At 46.4% G+C, this 14658-nt stretch overlaps 1 protein-coding gene across 2 annotated transcripts in view; it reads right to left on the bottom strand.

Moving 5' to 3' along the window:
* The window catches only part of EBNA1BP2 (EBNA1 binding protein 2), a 119106-nt gene that overhangs the window by 91404 nt on the left and 13044 nt on the right, over positions 1-14658 (bottom strand). The window contains exons 1-2 of one of the 2 annotated variants that reach the window (XM_030206934.1): positions 10552-10692; positions 5262-5361 (exon numbers count right to left, since the gene is read on the bottom strand). In XM_030206934.1, the coding sequence (XP_030062794.1) occupies positions 5262-5336 (75 nt within the window). In that variant the 5' untranslated portion in view covers positions 5337-5361; positions 10552-10692. Of the gene's footprint in view, positions 1-5261; positions 5362-10551; positions 10693-14658 lie in introns of those variants that run through there. The other variant, XM_030206933.1, reaches the window with a different exon arrangement.

Raw genomic sequence — 14658 nt, 5'->3', positions numbered from 1 at the left:
AAAGAAAATTATCACGGTAAGAACCTAATTTTCCCTTCCTTGTCATCAAGCAGATGCAGCCATTACAGATGGGATGTATCAAAGCAATCCCTAGATAGGGTGGGAACAAGCCACACCATGCGCCAGCACTTTCGTTCCAAAATGTGCGTCCCTCCTGGCAGCCACATCCAGCCTGTAATGTTGGGCAAAAGAGAGCTTGGAAGCCCATGTTGCTGCACTACAAATCTCTTGAAGAGAGAGTGCTCCAGTTTCAGCCCAAGAAGAGGAAATTCCTCTAGTGGAATGCGCCTTAAAGGCATCAGGCGGAGGCCGGCCGGCAAGCAAATAAGCTGAAAAGATAGATTCTTTAAGCCAGCGGGCAATAGTGGCTTTAGATGCTGGAGACCCTCTGCGAGGACCTGATAGCAAAACAAACAGATGATCAGAGGTCCTGAAAGAGTTTGTAACTCGCAGATACTGCAGCAGAGTCCTGCGCACGTCTAACAGGTGCAATTGCCCAAAAGATTCTGGAAACTCCTCCTCGACAAAGGAGGGCAAGAAAATAGGTTGGTTTAGGTGAAACGCTGAAACCACCTTAGGCAAGAAGGAAGGCACGGTCCGAACCGTGACCTCGGACTCTGAAAACTGCAGAAAAGGGTCTCTACAGGACAGCGCCTGGAGCTCTGACACCCGTCTCGCCGAAGTAATGGCCACTAACAAGACGGCCTTCAGTGTCAAATCTTTCTCTGAAGCACGCCGAAGCGGTTCAAAGGGAGCACCCTGAAGGGCCTTCAGCACTAGCCCCAGTTTCCAAGCTGGACAAGGCGCACGCACGGGAGGACTGAGCCGAAGCACCCCTCTGAGAAACAGTGCCACATCCGGATGAGCAGCTAAAGACACGCCTTCAACCTTGCCACGCAGGGAGGCCAATGCTGACACTTGCACCCGCAGGGAATTATAGGCCAAGCCTTTTTGTACACCATCCTGCAAAAAGTCCAGAATCAGCGAGACAGGAGCCCGCAGGGGTGTGATCTCTCTGGAAGCACACCAGACTTCAAACTGGCGCCAAATCCTGGCATAAGCCACGGAAGTGGAACGCTTGCGGCCTTGCAGGAGAGTGGTAATTACTTTATTGGAATAGCCTCTGCCTCTCAATTGCGCCCTCTCAATCGCCAGGCCATAAGACCAAATCGGCCGGTGTCCTCCATGGTCACCGGACCCTGTGACAACAGGTTGGGAACCAGAGGTAACTGAAGGGGATCCTCTACGAGCATCTGTCGGAGGTCCACATACCAAGGCCTCCTGGGCCAATCCGGGGCGACGAGAACCACTTCTCCTGGATGCAGCCAAATCCGCAGGAGCACTCGCCCTAACAAGGGCCACGGAGGGAACACATACAGTAGGCCCGGAGGCCAGGGTTGAGCCAAGGCATCCAACACCGCCGCGCGAGGATCTCTCCGTCTGCTGAAGAAGCACGGGACTTTGGCATTGGAGCCATTAGATCCATCATGGGCTTGCCTCACTTGGCACATATCTACAGGAACACTTAGTCTGCAAGTTCCCACTCCGCTGGATCGATCTGATGCCTGCTCAGATAATCGGCTTGCACGTTGCTCTGACCTGCAATGTGAGCTGCCAACAGAAACTGTAGATGCAGCTCGACCCAGTGGCAAATTTGTTCGGCCTGTGCGGCTAGAGCTCTGCACTAAGTGCCGCCTTGTCGATTTATGTAGGCCACTGCTGTCGTGTTGTCCGACATCACTCTGACAGCCAATCCTTCCAGGGTCACTTGAAAGGCCAGAAGCGCCTGAAACACCGCTTTCAACTCTAGGCGGTTGATGGACCACTCCGACTCCTCGGGTGTCCATAGACCCTGGGCATGCTTCCCCTTGCAATGTGCGCCCCAGCCTTTCAGACTGGCATCTGTCACCACTAGGCACCAATCGGGGAGCGCCAGCGGCATTCCTCGCCACATCATGCTGTCTGAGAGCCACCACTCCATGCTGAGTTGGGCCGCAGGGAGCCAAGAGAGTCTGCATTGGTAATCCTGAGATACTGGAGACCATCTTTGGAGTAGAGCATACTGTAGAGGTCTCAGGTGCGCTCTCGCCCAGGGCACGCGCTGGGGGTTTAGCCTCACCCATGCCCTTCACAATTTTCTCCAACTCCTCACCAAACAGGAGAAGGCCTTGAAAGGGCAACTTCACCAACCTTTGCTTAGAGGCCATGTCCGCCGCCCAATGCCATAGCCAAAGAAGATGGCGAGCCGCCACTGCTACTGCCATGTGTTTAGCCAAAGCTCTGACAATATCATAAAGGGCGTCAGCAAGAAAGGACAAGGCCGACTCCATCCGCGGAGCCACATCTGAAAAGGGCTCCGCTCCATCACCAGGCTGTTCCACTGCCTGTTGCAACCAAGCCAGGCAGGCTCTAGCAGCATAACAACTGCATGCAGACGCCCGAATAGTGAGACCTGCAATTTCAAATGACCGTTTAAGTGCTGATTCCAGTCTACGGTCTTGAATATCCTTCAGGGCAACACCTCCTTCAACAGGGAGGGTAGTTCTCTTTGTCACAGCTGTGACTGGGGCATCCACTTTAGGCATAGCAAAGTGAGCCATATGCTCCTCACTCAGAGGGTATAATTGCCCCATAGCCCTGGAAACTTTCAAAGGTCCCTCGGGTCAGCCCATTGAGCCGAAATAAGCTCTTGGATGGAGTCATGCAAAGGAAAGGCTCAAGCAGGCTTTTTGGTACTAGCCATCCTAGGATTCACAGAGGAGGCTGTGCCACTGGCAGGGTCCTCAATAGAGAGAGCCTGCAGTGCATCAGAAATAAGCGCTGGCAGCTCATCACGGTGGAAAATCCTCACCGCGGAGGGATCGTCCAGATCCTGAGTCACTTCTGCACCACACTCTGGCTCCTCAGACCATGAAGGCCTGACAGAGTCCTCCGAATCCTCGCAGCCCGACCACGGGAGGGGGGGGGGGGGGGGGGAAGGAGGTGCAGCACTCTCTGAAGGGGAATGAGCCCTTCTGCGCTTCATATTCTGCCAATTATCAGGGAATAACGCCTCAGAGGGCATACCCAGGCTAGAATCCATCGGGGGGGGCATTAGAAGAGGCCCGTGCCGGCCTTTGTGGGAGAGCTCTTTTAAGCATGTATGCTTTATGCATTAATAAGACAAAATCAGGGGAGAAAAACTCACCCTGGGCACCCGGATCTCTGCCAGGGCTAGTAGCTCCCATATCACCCTCACTCCGAGGCCTCCCCCCCGGGCTCAGGACTCTCCGTCTCAGCGGAGGTCGCGCCATGTGGTAAATTCAAAATGCTGCCCGCTGCCAGCTCAGAGCGCAAAGAATCGTCGCTCGCCATGCTCGGGCTGGCTCTAACGTCTGTACAGCACGATTTACAGAGCCCCGCTGCTGATCTGCGCTTGCCACACTTGGAACAGCGCTTTACTGTCTCCTCAGCCATCGCCGAAAACGGCGGTAAAATTAAAAATGGGGGTTCGTGCCAAATCGCCCCGATCGCGGGCCCACCCCGGAGGAGTCAGAAAACACTCTTACCTCACTGGACCGAGTATCACAGCTCCGGTCCCACAGAAAAAGGCAAGGAAAAACCTCTGTTCCAGCTCTAAGCGCTTTTTTTTTTTTTTTTTTAACGCTGTGAGTAAAGCAGAGGTAAATAGAACTCCGGAGGCTCAGGTGAGTGGGAAAGGCGGGGAAAGAGCGAACCTATGTGCCTGCATCCACTGTTGGTGGGGAAGGACAGGGAAAGCTAAGCAATGTGTCCACATCCACGGAAGTATGGGTAAGGCAGGGAAAGGGCGAACCTATGTGCCTTTAAAGTGAAGCTGCTATAGCCTCCAACACCCCTGCTAACAACTGGCAAAAGCACAGGAGCAACCTTCAGGCAGATTTTAGATGGAGCTCAAAGAAGCTGCAGCCACTCTGCTAGGGGAGATAGAGAATACTGAAGAGAGGCAGTGGAGCAATCTGGTATGAGGCACTGAAAAAAGTGTGCTCTCTATCTCCCTCTGCTGGTTGATGGCCACAACCCATCTGTAATGGCTGCATCTGCTTGATGACAAGGAAGCAAATCTATCTCATACATATTCATTTTGGATGTCCTGAAAACCTGACCTGCGTGGGGCTCTCAAGGACTGGAATTGCCTACCCCTGGTCTATATCAATATTTATTTAAGCAAAATAAAGTGAAAGCTATGATATCCAGATTATATCAAACATTATAACTTTCATTTCCCCTTATTCAACACCCTTTATCAAGATAAATGATAAACGGTCTTGGACACCTGGACAGAAATTCCTTCTGGAATCCACTATGGGCAATGCTTTCGAAGTGTTCAATCTCAACTGCATTATTGATAACACAAGTATGACTTCTTAGAAATTACCTAACCCCAGTACAATTTATAAGCTGGGTCTGCCCTTATATTCAACAATTTTGAAAACAAATCTGGTCCTGTCTACAACAGATCTCAGGATTTGCTGTACTACTGACCCCAACTACCTTGTTCCTGGGTACGGACAATCATACCACTATTTCTCATACAAATAACTGAATGATTTATTATTAGCAGCTATCATTAGGAAAGGTATGACACTTGGGAAAAATCCACAATTCCAGGAATAACATGTATAGAATGTTTGTACGTTTGGGAAGCTTGCCAGGTGCCCTTGGCCTGGCTGGATTGGCCGCTGTCGTGGATAGGATGCTGGGCTCGATGGACCCAACTTGGTCTTTTCCCAGTGTGGCATTACTTATGTACTTATGTAGGTTCAGTTCCACTTATGCTCCACTATGTGGATATGTGAGCAAGGAGATGATCTTGTATTTATTTATTTATACTATGTGGGTATGTGAGCAAGGAGATGATCTTGTATTTATTTATTTATATTTGTTTAAAAAAAAAAACTTCTACCCCGCTTACCAATAAGTGGCTTAAAAAAAAAAAAAAGATATCCCACACATAATTCAATAAAAACACAACCACAAAACATGACACTAAAAAAAATAGTACACATAAAAAACAGTGCTGATCTTCATGCTATCTGCTTCCTCCATCACAATAAGTACATGATAGCACCTATTAATACCCCACAAAATCATCAGTGTGTTGGTAAGGAATCCATATCGCTGATAAGCCGTCAATCTATCTGCCTGTATGTGCCTGAGTACAGTGTTGCTGCATCTGCCATTGGCTGCATAGGGATAGTGCTGAAGTATTTGCCTGTAGACGTGTTACCACTACAACTTACCTCCTTATCTGTCACCTCAGAAAAGTCAGGCTCTGACTCAGTGTCAGATTGCTGTTCCTCCTCATAATCTGCCATTGGAAAGCAAATTCTTCTAATCTACCTACAGTAGAAGCAAAAGCAGGAATAATTCAAAGCTCTTTTCTGTGGTTACAAGTTCACTTTATTTGTTATACTGCAAATAGTTAAAAACATCTAAGTGTTCTACAATTCTCAGTAGATAAATAAGGGGAGAAGGAAATTGGAAGGAGACACAAGGAAACCTAGGATACAAACTTGACATTAAAAGGGAACGGGATAAGGTGGAGAAATGAATCCAACAAAAATACAGGCGGATTGAAAGTGCTAAAGATCTCAAAGGATATCACTGATGAAACCTTACCAGGACAAGGTCAGTTCTTATATACCAATATTAGCTGCACTGGGATAGGCCTGTTTAAAATAATGAGTATTAAGCATCGCCTTAAAAAGTTCTTTGACATGGTGGCTATTTCATGCATAACTGGAACCACACTTAGGAGATAACGGAACAAAGATCAATCCAAGACAAAACTTAATGCCCTCTCCTAGTTAAATACTGGGCCCCCACTTTCCTATAGCAACCCATTTATTATCTATTGATAATGATTTGTTTACTGCCTTTTTAAAGAAACTCACCCAAGGAAATGTAGATTCAGTGGTTACTTAGAGAGGTTTTCTTTCAAAAACAATTATTAACTTTCAACAAAAAAGGAACAGAAAATCATATTTATTCATGTATTTTCTACCACTCACTTACCCTTATTAAAAATTATCAAATGAAGGTAATCTCTGATAGGGTAGTGGCAGACTTTCCCTGACTGGTGAACTGTAATGGATATTATCAACAACCAGACAGAAAAACTGAATTAGCCTTAAATTAGCCTCCTCTATGGGGAGGGAGAGGTGCATGAGCACTACTGGCAAATGGAAGCATAAAGGTTGAGCTCTGTGAGCATTCCTATAAAGATACAGATTTTGGTGATTCAGGTGTGTCGTATCCTGTTGAGCATCATTTAAATGGTCTTTTAAGATGTTCCCGCAAAAACAAACTAAATTGGATTTGGCGTACCCAAGCGATTCAGCATCTAAGCGTCAGAAATCAGATCCGGACTCATCTAGCAAAAGTATGTCAAACAACGAAGGGGTGCAGGCCAAGCGGATATCACGACACAATTAGAATGAATCACGGTCTTGCTCACCGAGAATAATACTGAAGTCAATCCAGCAAGTTATATCTTTTTTTTAATTTTCATGAAGTCTCTATTAATAAGTAATACACAAAGTCTGAAACATAGTACACCATGCATATCGTATTACATGTCAATTGTGCAGAAATATAGTGAGCAAGTAATACAGAGAATAATAAGAATCTCATGATATATCGAAAGAACACTTCTTACTGCGTTAAGATGCCTGTTGAACTATTCAGAATAACCAGTCCAAAACTTCAACTTTTCTAAATTTTTGATATTAGTCCCCGCTTCCATTTCACTCTTACCAAGCAAGTTATATCTTAAATGAAGGATAGTTTAAACCATTTTCAAGGCTGCTTAATCGCAGAAATAGTATCTGGATCCTGAGTACCCCCAAGGGAAGCGAAGGTACAGATATTGTTAAATTTATTGAAAAATTAATTCCTCCACTTTTCCATATCAAGTTCGATGGGCCCTTCATGGAGTGGAGGAGTAGCCTAGTGGTCAGTGCAGCAGACTTTTAAAACAAATGGGGAAGCAACTTCTGAGAAAGGAAAAGGGAAATATGCTTCAGACATTTAAATACTTGAAACGTATTAACACAGAAACAAATCTCTTTCAGGGAAGGGAAAATGATAAAACCAGTGTACATGAACTGAGGTTGCGGGGTGATAGACTTAGGAGTTATGTCTGGAAATTCATAGAGAGGGTGGTCGATGCCTGGGATGAACACAGAGGAACTCTATTTAGAAAACAGATAGTATAAAACAAAAATAAAATGTTTAGGATATGCTGGAAAGGGCTTCAATGGCAACTTCACTAACTGGAACCGAGGACAGTGCTGGGCAGACTTATACAGTCTGGGTCCCGCAAATGACAAGACATATTCAGATAGGCTGGAACGGGCTTTGATGATAACTCCAGTAGGTGGAACATAAGGACAGAGTTGGGTGGACTTCAACAGTCTATGTCCCAGAAACATACACATACATAGTAGATGACGGCAGAAAAAGACCTGCATGGTCCATCCAGTCTGCTCAACAAGATAACTCATATGTGCTACTTTTTGTGTATACCTTACCTTGATTTGTATCTGTCTTTTTCAGGGCACAGACCATATAAGTCTGCCCAGCACTAGCCCCGCCTCCCAACCACCAGCCCCTTGATTTGTATCTGTCATTTTCAGGGCACAGACCGTATAAGTCTGCCCAGCTATGCAGGACCCGAGGGTAGCATTCTGGCAAACTTTTATCTTAAAAGACTCCAATGTTTGAGCCTTGCTCCTTAGGCCCACCAAACGAGTGTGATTTAGAGTTCTTGACCATTTTGAGAAGACTGGACCATCACAGAATGGTGAGGAAACTGCTGCATCTCAAATCCAGGCAGCTTCTGAACTTGGTACAGCAACTCAATCTTATTAATAGGTTAAAACAAGAAGGGTGTTCTTCAACATTCTCATTCATACAACTTTGAGTCTTCTGTGACTAGGTGTTGTCACAGCTTCCTTGAATAGGTGAAGTTGGAGGATGTCCAATGTTTCTGCCCCAAGTTCCTCCCCCATCTCTGGCCTCTGCCATTTCCCTGATAAAGCTGATGAAGCTGATGAAAGAGTTCCACAAGAGAATACTTCATCCTTTGACATGGTGGAGACAGGTAAGATAGCAAGTCGGTAGAATCCTCTTCTTCAGAAACACCTCTGGCTCACAATCAGATCTTATTGCTCAGTCCAACCCTGAAAATTCCTCCAGTGAAGAGGTCTGGGTCTGAACCTGCCTCAGTCTCTTGGCATTTGTGAACACCAAGACACCAATGATCTCCAATGTCTCAATGAAGTTTCCTCCTTGGATACGATGGGAGATAAACAATGCAGCTGCCTCCAACCCTAAGGTCCTTCGAGATCTCTACTGATGCCTCTCTTACAGGCACTGCCTTATTACACTGCGAGGTCTAGCAAGTCCTCAAGACAGACTATCAAAGCAACAGCACTGAACAAAGAAGTATTCCAGCTCCTCATGAGCTGCTCCCTGAAGGCTGCCATTGACAAAGGCATTAGGAATGCAAAGCCACAGCACTGCACTGAGCAAAGAAGCATTCCATCTGCTCATTTAGTCTCCTCATGAGCTGCTCCTTGAAGGCTGTCATTGACTAAGCCATTAGGAATACAGTAAGAATAGCCACATTCTCCTGAGGAGTATCAGTTGTCCGATCTTAGGTCCTTGGAGGCTGTTATTCCTCTTCCAATACTGGAGGATGAGCGATCTCTATGTCTGGGGTGTTTGAGAACACCAGTAACCTCTGTACTCCTGATGTTGTGCTCCAATGATGTATGTTATCGATATGCTCTGGCCTTTCTACTTGATGCTCAGCATCAGAATCTCTCAAAGCTGATGAAGGGAAGGATGAATCCTTCCTCTTCCTTATGCAAGACTCAAAGGATGATGAACCCTAATAGCCTCTACTGATGCTCAGACTCAAAAATGATACATGTACTTGTTGTCAATGCATCCCCAGCATCCAACGCAGCTCTGGGACCCATGGAGACCAATGCTTCCAATGTCAAAAGACTAAACTTACTAGCACCAAAAATACTTTTGTGCTCCTTCTCTTAATCCTGAAGACCTCAGACGTATGAGGAAATTTACACTGAGAGGGCTCATGGTCATGCTCCTGACAATGCAAGCACCAAATATTTGTACCCATAATGAATATGGTCTTGCTGCATAGGCTGCACTATTTAAAGTGGCTGGGTACTTTTGGGATGCGTCACTGAAAAACACAGCCAAAGTGAAATCAAATAACTCAGTCTTGAAAAAAAGAACCAACCAAGGTGCCCAATGACTTCTATGCAGGCCTACACTGGGCAAATACCACAAAAACAAAAAAGAAACTTAGAAAGGACCAAAAAAAAACCCCCAATCTAAGGAGCTATGGGGAACCTGCACTGCACAGCAGCGACAGGACTGAAAACTTACAAAAATGAATACATTAGCAGAAATTGCAAATAATGGAGAGCTCAAGTGATATGTATCATAATTCCTCCACAGAAACACAAGGATGGAGATGGTCCCACATGACAGAGGCAGATGGAAAGTGGCATGCATGCATTTTGAGGTAGTTCCAAACCTTTGAGAGGGAAAAAAAGGTGGGGCAGCATTCACTCACATGGGCTTTGTCAATGATATTGCCCATACCATGAGAACTTCCTATATTGCTTGTACTTGGAGAAAAACATGTTAGCTGCAGAAGTAGGACTTTGAGTACTACTCAATCTGTCTACAGGCATGTGTGGTGATCAACAATGTGATTACATTTAGACGAGAAGTTCCCACTGAGGAAAGAAAACCCCATCGCACACAGATTTGCCAATTCAAACCCAAATTTGTTTCCAGTCAAAAACTTACCTGTAGATAAAGCACATGAAAATCTTTGCTGGTAAATTTTAGTTAGGTTGTAGTGTTTTGATTTCTAGTGCAAACGCCACAGGAAAAAGTATCCCTGGAGTCTGTACCAGCAAGGCACATATCGCCAAAATACTTATTAATGAACACCCTACACAATTAAGTATGTAGAATTTAAAGATATCTTCACTTACAGTAACAACACTGACTTCAACTGACAACTAAAGTTAAATAAACGTGTGATTTTAAGATTTAACTTCTGATATGAGTAGAGGAGCACAGGCTAAGAACAGTCTGTTTTTCCCAGCAATGCTCCTTGTGAACCTGGGCAACTGACCACCTTCCATGGGCTCAGGTATAAACTTAGACTGCAAGCCCTCTGAGCATGGAAACATTTACTCTACTGGACTTAGCTCATTTTGTACTCAGATTTGGAAAGGCAAACTAATCTAAAATCCCATATTCAGTATTTCAAGTTTTTGAAAGCTTCCTCTACTTAGCAACTTCTGCTAGTAAGGGTGTTGCTTTACTGATCTGCATCAGACCCCAAGCAGGTATTATGCTTAGCAGAGTTTAAAAAGGGGTTGGATGGTTTCCAAAAGGACAAGTCCATAAACCGCTACTAAATGGACTGGGGAAAAATCCACAATTCCAGGAATAACATGTATAGAATGTTTGTACGTTTGGGAAGCTCGCCAGGTGCCCTTGGCCTGGATTGGCCGCTGTCGTGGACAGGATGCTGGGCTCGATGGACCGTTGGTCTTTTCCCAGTGTGGTACTTATGCTGTTTCAGGTATGCTGACATTCAGGCTCGGTGGAATTAGAGTGTTAAAAGTAAAATGGGTCATCATTACCAATTTGGGACTTACAACTAAATGGAAAATATGAAGCAGCAGAACCATGAAATAAAACACACTTCAAAATATCAACTTCTCTAACTAGTACTGATCTCTTCAACTTAAACACCATGTGAAACAATACTTACAATACAAAAAAACAGAGTTGTGATAAAGTATATAATTATCATATCACATTCATTGTTTATTTAATCATGAATTGATAATGCGTGTGACTGTTAGGCAGACTGGATGGCCCGTTTAGGTCTTTATCTGCCATCACTTATTTATTTTATTAGGATTTATTTACCGCCTTTTAGAAGGAATTCACTCAAGGCAGTGTACATTAAGAATAGATCAAGCATGAGCAATAGACAATTACAGCTGTAAAAATATTGAAAACCAACTTACTGTATTACTATGCATTTTGTGTCTGGCTTCTGGATTTGGGGTATTGTGTGTGATGAAGGTGGTAGTCTGCTTTCTGAATTGGGGGTATTTTGTGTTTCTCTGGGTGAGGAAGGGGATTCTGAGGTGTAGGGGTTATTCTGTGTCTGGTTTCAGGCTTGGGGGATTGTGTGTTGGGGGTGAGGAGGGGAGGACTATGTATCTCGGTTTAAGGTGTGTGTGATGGCATTGAGTCTGGTTTCTGGATTGGGGGTATTTTGTGTTTCTCTGGGTGAGGAAGGGGATTCTGAGGTGTAGGGGTTATTCTGTGTCTGGTTTCAGGCTTGGGGGATTGTGTGTTGGGGGTGAGGAGGGGAGGACTATGTCTCTCGGTTTAAGGTGTGTGTGATGGCATTGAGTCTGGTTTCTGGATTGGGGGTATTTTGTGTTTCTCTGGGTGAGGAAGGGGATTCTGAGGTGTAGGGGTTATTCTGTGTCTGGTTTCAGGCTTGGGGGATTGTGTGTTGGGGGTGAGGAGGGGAGGACTATGTCTCTCGGTTTAAGGTGTGTGTGATGGCATTGAGTCTGGTTTCTGGATTGGGGGTATTTTGTGTTTCTCTGGGTGAGGAAGGGGATTCTGAGGTGTAGGGGTTATTCTGTGTCTGGTTTCAGGCCTGGAGGATTGTGTGTTGGGGGTGAGGAGGGGAGGACTATGTCTCTCGGTTTAAGGTGTGTGTGATGGCATTGAGTCTGGTTTCTGGATTGGGGGTATTTTGTGTTTCTCTGGGTGAGGAAGGGGATTCTGAGGTGTAGGGGTTATTCTGTGTCTGGTTTCAGGCTTGGGGTATTGGGGGTGAGGAGAGGAGGACTATGTCTCTCAGTTTAAGGTGTGTGTGATGTAGGTGGCATTGAGTCTGGTTTCTGGATTGGGGGTATTTTGTGTTTCTCTGGGTGAGGAAGGGGATTCTGAGGTGTAGGGGTTATTCTGTGTCTGGTTTCAGGCTTGGAGGATTGTGTGTTGGGGGTGAGGAGGGGAGGACTATGTCTCTCGGTTTAAGGTGTGTGTGATGGCATTGAGTCTGGTTTCTGGATTGGGGGTATTTTGTGTTTCTCTGGGTGAGGAAGGGGATTCTGAGGTGTAGGGGTTATTCTGTGTCTGGTTTCAGGCTTGGGGGATTGTGTGTTGGGGGTGAGGAGGGGAGGACTATGTCTCTCAGCTTAAGGTGTGTGTGATGTAGGTGGCATTGAGTCTGGTTTCTGGATTGGGGGTATTTTGTGTTTCTCTGGGTGAGGAAGGGGATTCTGAGGTGTAGGGGTTATTCTGTGTCTGGTTTCAGGCTTGGCGGATTGGGGGTGAGGAGGGGAGGACTATGTCTCTCAGTTTAAGGTGTGTGTGATGTAGGTGGCATTGAGTCTGGTTTCTGGATTGGGGGTATTTTGTGTTTCTCTGGGTGAGGAAGGGGATTCTGAGGTGTAGGGGTTATTCTGTGTCTGGTTTCAGGCTTGGGGGATTGTGTGTTGGGGGTGAGGAGGGGAGGACTATGTCTCTCAGCTTAAGGTGTGTGTGATGTAGGTGGCATTGAGTCTGGTTTCTGGATTGGGGGTATTTTGTGTTTCTCTGGGTGAGGAAGGGGATTCTGAGGTGTAGGGGTTATTCTGTGTCTGGTTTCAGGCTTGGGGGATTGGGGGTGAGGAGGGGAGGACTATGTCTCTCAGTTTAAGGTGTGTGTGATGTAGGTGGCATTGAGTCTGGTTTCTGGATTGGGGGTATTTTGTGTTTCTCTGGGTGAGGAAGGGGATTCTGAGGTGTAGGGGTTATTCTGTGTCAGGTTTCAGGCTTGGGGGATTGTGTGTTGGGGGTGAGGAGGGGAGGACTGTCTCTCGGTTTAAGGTGTGTGTGATGGCATTGAGTCTGGTTTCTGGATTGGGTGTATTTTGTGTTTCTCTGGGTGAGGAAGGGGATTCTGAGGTGTAGGGGTTATTCTGTGTCAGGTTTCAGGCTTGGAGGATTGTGTGTTGGGGGTGAGGAGGGGAGGACTATGTCTCTCGGTTTAAGGTGTGTGTGATGGCATTGAGTCTGGTTTCTGGATTGGGGGTATTTTGTGTTTCTCTGGGTGAGGAAGGGGATTCTGAGGTGTAGGGGTTATTCTGTGTCTGGTTTCAGGCTTGGGGGATTGTGTGTTGGGGGTGAGGAGGGGAGGACTATGTCTCTCAGTTTAAGGTGTGTGTGATGGCATTGAGTCTGGTTTCTGGATTGGGGGTATTTTGTGTTTCTCTGGGTGAGGAAGGGGATTCTGAGGTGTAGGGGTTATTCTGTGTCTGGTTTCAGGCTTGGGGTATTGGGGGTGAGGAGGGGAGGACTATGTCTCTCAGTTTAAGGTGTGTGTGATGGCATAGAGTCTGGTTTCTGGATTGGGGGTATTTTGTGTTTCTCTGGGTGAGGAAGGGGATTCTGAGGTGTAGGAGTTATTCTGTGTCTGGTTTCAGGCTTGGCGGATTGTGTGTTGGGGGTGAGGAGGGGAGGACTATGTCTCTCAGTTTAAGGTGTGTGTGATGTAGGTGGCATTGAGTCTGGTTTCTGGATTGGGGGTATTTTGTGTTTCTCTGGGTGAGGAAGCGGATTCTGAGGTGTAGGGGTTAATCTGTGTCTGGTTTCAGGCTTGGGGGATTGTGTGTTGGGGGTGAGGAGGGGAGGACTATGTCTCTCAGATTAAGGTGTGTGTGATGTAGGTGGCATTGAGTCTGGTTTCTGGATTGGGGGTATTTTGTGTTTCTCTGGGTGAGGAAGGGGATTCTGAGGTCTAGGGGTTATTCTGTGTCTGGTTTCAGGCTTGGGGGATTGGGGGTGAGGAGGGGAGGACTATGTCTCTCAGTTTAAGGTGTGTGTGATGTAGGTGGCATTGAGTCTGGTTTCTGGATTGGGGGTATTTTGTGTTTCTCTGGGTGAGGAAGGGGATTCTGAGGTGTAGGGGTTATTCTGTGTCTGGTTTCAGGCTTGGGGGATTGTGTGTTGGGGGTGAGGAGGGGAGGACTATGTCTCTCAGTTTAAGGTGTGTGTGATGTAGGTGGCATTGAGTCTGGTTTCTGGATTGGGGGTATTTTGTGTTTCTCTGGGTGAGGAAGGGGATTCTGAGGTGTAGGGGTTATTCTGTGTCTGGTTTCAGGCTTGGGGGATTCTGTGTTGGGGGTGAGGAGGGGAGGACTGTCTCTCGGTTTAAGGTGTGTGTGTTGGCATTGAGTCTGGTTTCTGGATTGGGGGTATTTTGTGTTTCTCTGGGTGAGGAAGGGGATTCTGAGGTGTAGGGGTTATTCTGTGTCTGGTTTCAGGCTTGGAGGATTGTGTGTTGGGGGTGAGGAGGGGAGGACTATGTCTCTCGGTTTAAGGTGTGTGTGATGTAGGTGGCATTGAGTCTGGTTTCTGGATTGGGGGTATTTTGTGTTTCTCTGGGTGAGGAAGGGGATTCTGAGGTGTAGGGGTTATTCTGTGTCTGGTTTCAGGCTTGGGGGATTGTGTGTTGGGGGTGAGGAGGGGAGGACTATGTCTCTCAGTTTAAGGTGTGTGTGA

This window comes from Microcaecilia unicolor, chromosome 6, assembly GCF_901765095.1.
Source record: "Microcaecilia unicolor chromosome 6, aMicUni1.1, whole genome shotgun sequence".
Taxonomy (NCBI): domain Eukaryota; kingdom Metazoa; phylum Chordata; class Amphibia; order Gymnophiona; family Siphonopidae; genus Microcaecilia; species Microcaecilia unicolor.
This window is presented reverse-complemented; position numbering and strand designations above follow the sequence as displayed.